Here is an 8,071-nt window from a genome sequence, read left to right as displayed (position 1 = left end):
CTGTATTGAATCAATCTGGAGGCTGATTGGCTCGGATGTGCCCGGCTTGGCGCGCAATCGCAGGTACATCAGTCGCGTTGCTTTCGCGCTGTTCTCACAGACCTCGTACTACGTCTTGTTTCCTCCTAGCGGTTTCTTGCCTTTCTAGAGTCCGCCGTGATAAGCGTATAGCAGAACTCGCTCAAGTCACGCGCCATCTTGCTGCCCCACATCAAATACAGCTACGTGCATACTATAGCTAAGTAGCTTCATGCTCAGCCAGCCACAAACTAATCTGAGCGTGCTCTCTGCTCGTGTCGTTACCCAATGATCGAGCTTTCGAATCGGCTTTGCAGCCTGGCAAGTCGAATATTACCTTGGCACAGCTGCCGCACGGTAGACGTGCTGATGAGAATATGGAAAGTGGAGACACTAGTGTAAAGTGGCTGGCTGTGCATACGGTAGTGGGAGGAAACACTTGAATTGCTCTCGTCCATCACGTTCTCTTTCTCATGCTCTGTACACTGGCTACTGCTAATCCTGATATCCACACCCACAGTTTGACGGCGAAACCATGGACAGTAAGATTGGACGTATAGCTTTGCCATCACAGGGTGCTAAAAAGGAAATCTAGAACACACTTCTCCTGGCCACGAGGTCGCCAGCTGGTCGACTTTCGCACTTTCCTCGGTCACCGCCGGAACTGCAGGTTTAGGTGCTGCCATTTGTCGCAACCTGGCACAATCAGGCTTCCGTCTGGTACGTCTCTATCTAGCCGCGCAACTTGGAAGTGACAATTGAGTTTCTGTTGAATAGGCCATCAATTACGCCAACAACGGAGACAGAGCTGAAAACTTGATTCAAGAGTTGACGACAACGATTTCGAGCAATACATCGGCTTCAGGTGTGCCGCGCTATCAACCGTTTCGTGCTGACGTTGGTGATCGTCCATCGGTTCAGAAACTCGTGCAGGATACGGTGACTACGTTTGGTCGTATAGATCTTGTGGTTTCCAATGCGGGTTGGACGAAAATTACCAATTTTCTGAATCTTGAGGAGGGCATGGTTGATGAGGTAGGCAATCGTCCTTGGATCAACAATGTGCTCCAACTTCCAATTGATATAGCTGACTGAACGATCAGGACTGGGACAAATGTTTTGGTAGGCCACCGTCAGTACAACACCACATATACGATGACTAACATCCACAGTCTACAACGTCAAAAGCCACCTTTGGTCACTGCACGCCGCCAAGGCCGAGTTGGAGAAGAGTGAGGGTGCTTTCATCACCACCACTAGCATAGCAGGTGTCAAGCCGGCCGGGAGCTCACTGCCCTATTCTGTAACCAAGGCTGCAGCCATTCATTTGACCAAAGCGCTGGCAGCAATTTGCTCTCCCAAAGTGCGGGTCAACTGTGTCTCACCTGGATTGCTCCTTACAGAATGGGGTATGAAGTTCCCCGAGGAGAAGCGAGAGGGCGTACGAGAAGCCACTCCGCTGAAGCGACTACCTACTGTTGAGGTGAATACTTGGATTGCGCTGTCTCTCTCTCCAAGGTAGCTAATTTTGTAATAGGATTGTGCGGAGCAAGTGAAGACACCGGCACTGAATCGATCTATGACCGGACAGAATATCATCTTAGATGGCGGGCTTACCCTGTAATCGATAGCTCAAGCAGAATCATTTGTCGAAATCGACAGTTCTCTCCCCTGGGAGCAGCGATCAGAAAATGCTATGGTTACAGCCGACCGGATGCAGAACCGAACACCTCAACGACCACGAGTCGAAGCGCTTGCAAATACCGAAAGCTGTCTAACGTGGCAGTGTTGAAGCCGCTCACGAAGTCGGACCTTGCTTCACGAGACTCGGTAAACGATCTTGCTCCAACAACTATCGGTGTCTACTTCTGCCCAGAGTCATCCAGTACCTACGAGATTGACCTGTGCTGTGCAACACGATGTGTCAATCTAACTTTCCGATCAAGTCTCTCTGAACAGGATGTAGTCAGACTCGACAACACTTTGTGGGGTAGTCGGATCTGTGAAACCAGATGAACATGCTTCTCGATGCACGTTCTTCTAGTGAGTGCTTTGAGATTAATGGAACTACATACTGACGCTGATGATTATTTCAACACATTACAATTGCTTAAGTCTCCAGCTGAAGCCGAGGCCCTGGGTGTGGGCAAACTGCCGGCGTTCTCCTCAAGCCGGTAAGTATAATGACTTTACTCGAAGTTACACATGCTGTTGAGAAGGTGGGTGGGAGTCGCACGAGATATTTGCGGCAGGTCACACATCCACATCACCCAAGGCGGGAGTTTAGATGTAGGTAGATGTAACACATCATCAACTCGTATCATACGTGCGAGGTAGGTTGTGGAGAAGTTTGAAAATCGAGGTGCGAATTGACACACTTATGTTGGGCCGTCGAAAGGGCTTTGCGGGTTGAATCGTGTGCCGATGTCCCCAGTCTGTATGAATGAGCGATCTGGACCTGTATTGGTATGGATGAGATATGCTACTAGCTAATATACTGCAGGGCCGCTTCATGATACAGGCTGGACCGAGCGTTCAGAATGAACTAGTCCGGGTGGCCTTTGAGAGTAAAAAACCGGAGTGGTAATGAGTTCAATCCATATCAATTGCGGCACCCAGCAGGACCGTCTGCTATTCAGAAGACTGTTTTATTATTCATCATGCCCCTCTCCTTTATCTCATTGACCAGATCCGCCATATCCTCATCCCCAGCATTAGCCTGCGCCTCGAACGACGCGAAGTGATCATGCAGCCACTTGACATCCCCACCAGCGGGGGGAATTATAAACCCAGCCTCATAACCCGTCACCATACCCCCAAGAAGGAAGCAAGACCTTAGCCTGAGGTCTAGATGGGGAGCATTCGTCTTCTCTTCAGGCGTAGCCACGGTTTTGTTCCAAGCGGCTAGAATCTCGAGGCACTCGTCGTCGAAGTCCTTTTGAGGACGCGAAGGCCCAACTCGCACGTTGCCGATTATATGGTTGCCCTGGCGTCGCTTGCCGGCAATGTACATCAAGACTTTTGAAACGTCTGTGTACTTCACGTTGACGGCAACGCGGGGCGTGGTAAACTTGATTGCATGGATCTGTGTGATTGCTTCCGCGAGGTCGTCTTTTTGAGCGTCTGTCAAAGGAACGACGTGTTGGATCTCGAACAACGGCATAGCAGTATGATAGTGCGGTTTGTCTAGTTTTAGGAGGACAATTGATTGCTTGTTCGATGTTTGAAATTTGATGACGTTCGAAATTGTTGAATTGCTGGATGTGAAGGTGAGGGGTATATAACCTATGAAGGTGAGTAACCTATGAAGGTGAGGGGTACCGTAAGGCCTTGCCGTGGGTGGAAAGGTTCCGCTTTCATTGTCGACCCATAACCACGGCAAAGGCGGCAAATGTATAGTAATCACATAACGAAAATGTATAGTAATCATAGAGCGAGAATGTATTGTAATCACATCATGAACGATAACGTCCACCAGTGAGACTATGTAGATCTAGCGCCAGAACACCCTCGAGAGCATTTGTACCAACTGTCTTGCTTCGTGTTAAGCTCTGCATACTCTAGAGCAGACTTCCAAACTTTGACCATTTGCGAAGGCCGGCAACAGCGTCTCCTCGATGAAATTCCTCTATAGCTGTTCGAGCCCAACCTATATAAGGTAGTTTAAAACCTTGCGAATTCGTCCTCAGAATATAACACACCGGATCGAATTCCATAATGGATTTGATTATATCGCCCGAGAGGTGTCCTTGGCTATAACAACCCGAATAAGAAGCCGCCGCTCGCTCGTAGATTCAATCTGCGACCGCTCGTCACGCTAGGGCTAAGCCACCGCCCCTGATAATGTCTGCTATAGCGTACTCAGGGTATAGTGCTTGGTTGCCATGCCTCTTAGTAGCCTTTAGGAATACATAAACAAGGCATAGTGATATGATCTGTATGCTTGGACTGAAAACCAGTGTACACGAAGCTACCTATGTTCCAGTATTGCATTTGCCCCCTCTAGGAGCCAGAGGAGCGAGAAGTTGAGTACGTGCTACCTTGAGGAGAACCTCTACCCAATCACGACAACGAAGTCTTGGCAGCGCAATCGAACTTCTCCGTGCTACAGGCTAGCACTCTAACAAGAAGACAGACGCGCAGTTAGGCGCGAAAGAAGACAACGACGAGGATAGCGAACTGAGCGACAATGAGGAGAAGATCAGAAAAAGCGAACAGGCGCAAAACCTCAAAGTGGAGGTGAAATGACAAGGCCCAGAACAACGCACACTTGAAGGAGCTTGGGAATTGCGTCAGGGACAGTAAGGCGCAACATGCCGCCTCAGCACTTGCTATCAAGCCTCCAAAGTCGACCTACGGCACCTCATTAGCATGCGTACGATTCCCCGGGCCCACCACTTACGTCTCCAAGAAGAAAGCCGGCCTTCTACCGTCCAGCATTCCACGCTTCACAGCGGCCAAGGCTGCTTCAAACAAGACTCTCGGATACCCAGAAGGCAGAGCAGTCTCCGCGTCAGCCCGTCCTCCTCTACCTGCAGTCCATAGAACATTGTCCTAGCCACTAGCAAACAAGACCTCCTTCGCGGACCTCCTCGGGCTAAGAACTTTGTTCATTAATAACAACGAGACTGACTCGGCCCTCAATGGTCGAGTGAATGGTTTTGGTTTACTTGCTGGCGAGGAGGGGAGGTAATTTGTTTCAGCTCTACGCGATACAGGATATTCGAGCGATGACGCCTCTGTTGTCTGACAAGTAAGCACGCTCGCTACAACCAGTCTTCTCTTTGTTATCCAGGTTCACGGCTAGCTACAGAATTAGCATGTTGGGGATGGAAACATGGAACTAGAAGACCGGAGAGGTTTGCGGGCAATTGAAGAGCGCCGAAGAATAGGCATAAAGCGAGAAAAATAGGCCCTTTTATTCGCCTCCCGTTCGCCTACCCTAGCCCTCCAGCGATTTCGACCGGAGAGTCGGGCTTCTTTTTATCGAAGTCATTCTGCAACATAATCCCACAACTTCTCTAACTTATCGTCTAGGATCTCAGCCGCCGCCTTTAACTCTCTCTTCGAGCCCTCCGCGCCTGCAATTAGCGTGCTTGGCTTTACTGTCTAGCGATCAGCTTGTGTCCCTTATAACATACTAGCAGACAGACTTACTCTGTACTACATCAGTCTTCCTGTCCTCCCTCTCGACGATTAGTACCTCAACTGGGACGAACAGAGCAGCGCTAATATCATGCTTGATCATTGTAATAGCGATCTGAGGATTTCCAAAGATGATCCGAGCGACTTTTCTGCCTCCGTTCACGCCGTATAGAGACATCCAATCGCCATGATTGAACTGTTGAAATTGCATAAATTCATGGGGTCCAAGAGCTGCATTTGTAACCTTTTCAAAGGCTTCTTTAGATGATAACTGGTCGAGAATGCCTAAGCCAGTGCCGCCGGGCTTCTTTATGCTGGAGTGTAGGCGTTCTACGACTTTGTCGAAGGATTTGTCGTAGGTGCGAGTGATTCGCGTCGTTTGGTAGGTGGTCTCTGTTCTTGTAGGCATGGCGTTCTGTTGTAAGTGATGTAGATGTCAAGGTATAGCATACCGAGATCTCCGGTTATATATGCCGACAATGCTCAGATTAGTGATCGCTAGTGTCGCGGTCTTGAAGCTAAGCTACCCATCGAGATTGTCGTCATCCCAGCGATCGAATCGCTGATCATCGATTCCAAAATACGAGCTATCGAGCTTCCATCTTAGCCAACACATCGTCATGCGCATTTTCGCCATCGCACGCCTTAGGGTGTTCATAAATAGGAATTCCTCTACTTCATCATTTCTCTTCGCACTTTGAGTATTCCCCCGATCTCACAAAAAGGACTTGGCACCTCTCTAGCATCAACCATGTCTACACCAATCGCGATCGTCGCTGGAGTCGGACCGTACGTTGCACTCACCGAACATGAGTAACACACGCCAGAACTGACCGACGTATTTAGCGGCACTGGAGCAGAGGTGGCTCGTAGGTTTTCAGCCTCATACCCTGTCGTCCTGCTCGCACGGAACTCGCAAAACTTCGAAGGCATCGCCAAGGAGATCAATCAGAGCGGCGGACGTGCCGTTGGCATCATTGCAAACGTCTCGGATCTAGAGAGCATAAAGAACGCGTTTAGCAAGATTGAGCAGGAGTTCAAAGGCGCTCCAGTCGCCGCCGCAGTATTCAATGCTAGTTCACGACCCTTGAGGGCGCCGATTTTGGAGATCAAGCTTGAGGACTTTGAAAAGGCTCATGGAGTCGCCGGGTAACTTCACACTCTTCTTCGTCTCTCGGAAGTCCGATTGCAAGTCTGACATAACATGTGCATATAGAAAAGGAGCATTTCTTTTCGCCCAGAATGTCCTTCCCGGGCTCGTCAAGCACGCCGAGGATAAGTTCGCCAAATACCCACCAACTTTGATTTTTACAGGGGCTACGGCTTCTATTAAGGCCAATGCTCAGATGGGTGCCTTTGCGAGCGCCAAGTTCGCAATGCGAGCTCTGTCCATGTCTATTGCGAGGGAGTATGGTCCAAAAGGAGTGCATACTGCGCATGTGATTGTGGATGGTGTTATCGACACGGAATTCACTAAGAAATGGACGAAGGATATGTCTGCGGAGGCGACGATTGCTCCTGATAGTATCGCTGAAAGCTATTGGAGTTTGCACACGCAGAGTAAGAGATGCTTTACTAACGAGATCGATATTCGGCCAATGTTAGAGAAGTGGTAGAAAGGGAGCGAGACCGAGGACCGAGAACGTTAGCATGATTAGGGATGTATATATAGTCGTGTATACACACCTCACCCAGGCATCAAGACAAACTTTCCGAGACTTAGCCGTTAATCTTCCTTTCTGTAATCCCGATCACGACGGTAGTCTGGGTCTCGATCCTAGTCGCTAGATATATCTTACCTAGATACGATTTAGATACAAAATAATAAATAAGATATTTTATAATATATAGCGTAATTGTCACGGGCGGAGGCTAGCAGGGAGATAGGTATGGTTGACACAGGTACAGTTGCTACGGACAGGGCTCAGGTGCTCTGCGCTACCATATGGGTAGCCCTCTTTGACAGGACGTAGCTCGAAGAGAGGAAGGGAGAGCTTTCTCTCTTCGAGCGTACAAGTGTGCAGGCGCTCCCGTGCTTCCCGCGCACGTGAGCCGGGGCCGGCGTTACTAACTTCCGCCGACTTCCAGGCAGTCTTATGTCTACGGGCCCAGCCCGTGACATTACTCCCTTCCTAGCAGTGACGCTCCGAGTCACGTTCTTTCAAAATAGGGCGAGTGCAGCGCACTCCCTTCCTAGGCAGCGTGCAGCTCCTCTTCCTCGGGTCTTACCCGAGGGCGGAACAAAACAGGACAGATACTCTGCAACAGCGGAGCAAACAGGTTAGCTCCTGCAAGCAGGAGCCTTCCACGGTATCGCCTTTGGTATGTACAGCCCGCTCGAGGAACCCAATCCACCATCGTTGCTGCGACTAGTACACAGGATCCAAAGACAACACCGGAGCTTTACTGTACACAGTTCTTCGTGGTCAGGACGGCCCTCTTACTGCACTAGAGTCACTGGATGGTCAGGCCAGTCTCATATGCAGCCCCTCAATTTACAGGAACCCCCGGAGGGGACCCCTGTAGTCAGTTTGTCTGATTGGTCGCAGGCAGAGGATTTTGGATCCAATATGACTCTTCAGAATTCAGGTTGCTTCCGTGGTGTAGTGGTTATGATTGTCCAGCAGGAATCTGGGGTCTCGGGTTCGATCCTCGGTAGGGGCAGGAACCGAGTATCGGATTTCGAGCGGTTCAAGGTGTAGGCGCGTAGCAGGGGTCATGTGCAGGTGGGCGATAAAGTCGGGACATTTTTTCCGGCGACGACGGGCGAGATATGGCCATTCTCGGCGGGGAGGTCAATCTCCTCGGGGTTACGCGTTCGAGTCGGTTCGGGGCAGCGGCGTTGGGTGTACATTCGGGTCGCGACCGGTCGGAGGGGGTAGTTGGCGGAGCAGGCGGGCGTGCCAAG

At 50.2% G+C, this 8,071-nt stretch overlaps 4 protein-coding genes across 4 annotated transcripts; 2 read left to right on the top strand and 2 right to left on the bottom strand.

Annotated features, from left to right (window-relative positions):
• Positions 1-553: 553 nt before the first annotated feature.
• Positions 554-1,642, top strand: CKM354_000932100 (uncharacterized protein; the record flags this gene model as incomplete). The annotated part of the gene is made up of 6 exons (XM_044804735.1): positions 554-560; positions 614-738; positions 796-1,053; positions 1,122-1,140; positions 1,191-1,501; positions 1,556-1,642. The coding sequence occupies 6 exons, from the start codon at positions 554-556 to the stop codon at positions 1,640-1,642; spliced, it is 807 nt and encodes a 268-aa protein (XP_044660670.1).
• A 1,011-nt stretch (positions 1,643-2,653) lies between these two features.
• CKM354_000932000 (uncharacterized protein) lies at positions 2,654-3,181 on the bottom strand (the record flags this gene model as incomplete). Its single annotated transcript, XM_044804734.1, has 1 exon — positions 2,654-3,181. One exon carries the CDS (start codon positions 3,179-3,181, stop codon positions 2,654-2,656), a length of 528 nt encoding a protein of 175 aa, XP_044660669.1.
• Positions 3,182-5,010: 1,829 nt separating this feature from the next.
• On the bottom strand, positions 5,011-5,572 carry CKM354_000931900 (uncharacterized protein; the record flags this gene model as incomplete). Its single annotated transcript, XM_044804733.1, has 2 exons — positions 5,011-5,123; positions 5,176-5,572. The coding sequence occupies 2 exons, from the start codon at positions 5,570-5,572 to the stop codon at positions 5,011-5,013; spliced, it is 510 nt and encodes a 169-aa protein (XP_044660668.1).
• Positions 5,573-5,914: 342 nt separating this feature from the next.
• Positions 5,915-6,779, top strand: CKM354_000931800 (uncharacterized protein; the record flags this gene model as incomplete). The annotated part of the gene is made up of 3 exons (XM_044804732.1): positions 5,915-5,952; positions 6,010-6,312; positions 6,380-6,779. The coding sequence occupies 3 exons, from the start codon at positions 5,915-5,917 to the stop codon at positions 6,777-6,779; spliced, it is 741 nt and encodes a 246-aa protein (XP_044660667.1).
• Between the last annotated feature and the right edge of the window lie 1,292 nt (positions 6,780-8,071).

This window comes from Cercospora kikuchii (genome assembly GCF_019650295.1).
Source record: "Cercospora kikuchii DNA, contig_00006, whole genome shotgun sequence".
Taxonomy (NCBI): domain Eukaryota; kingdom Fungi; phylum Ascomycota; class Dothideomycetes; order Mycosphaerellales; family Mycosphaerellaceae; genus Cercospora; species Cercospora kikuchii.
The sequence above is the reverse complement of the archived record's forward strand: the minus strand, read 5'-3'. Positions and strand labels throughout refer to the sequence as shown.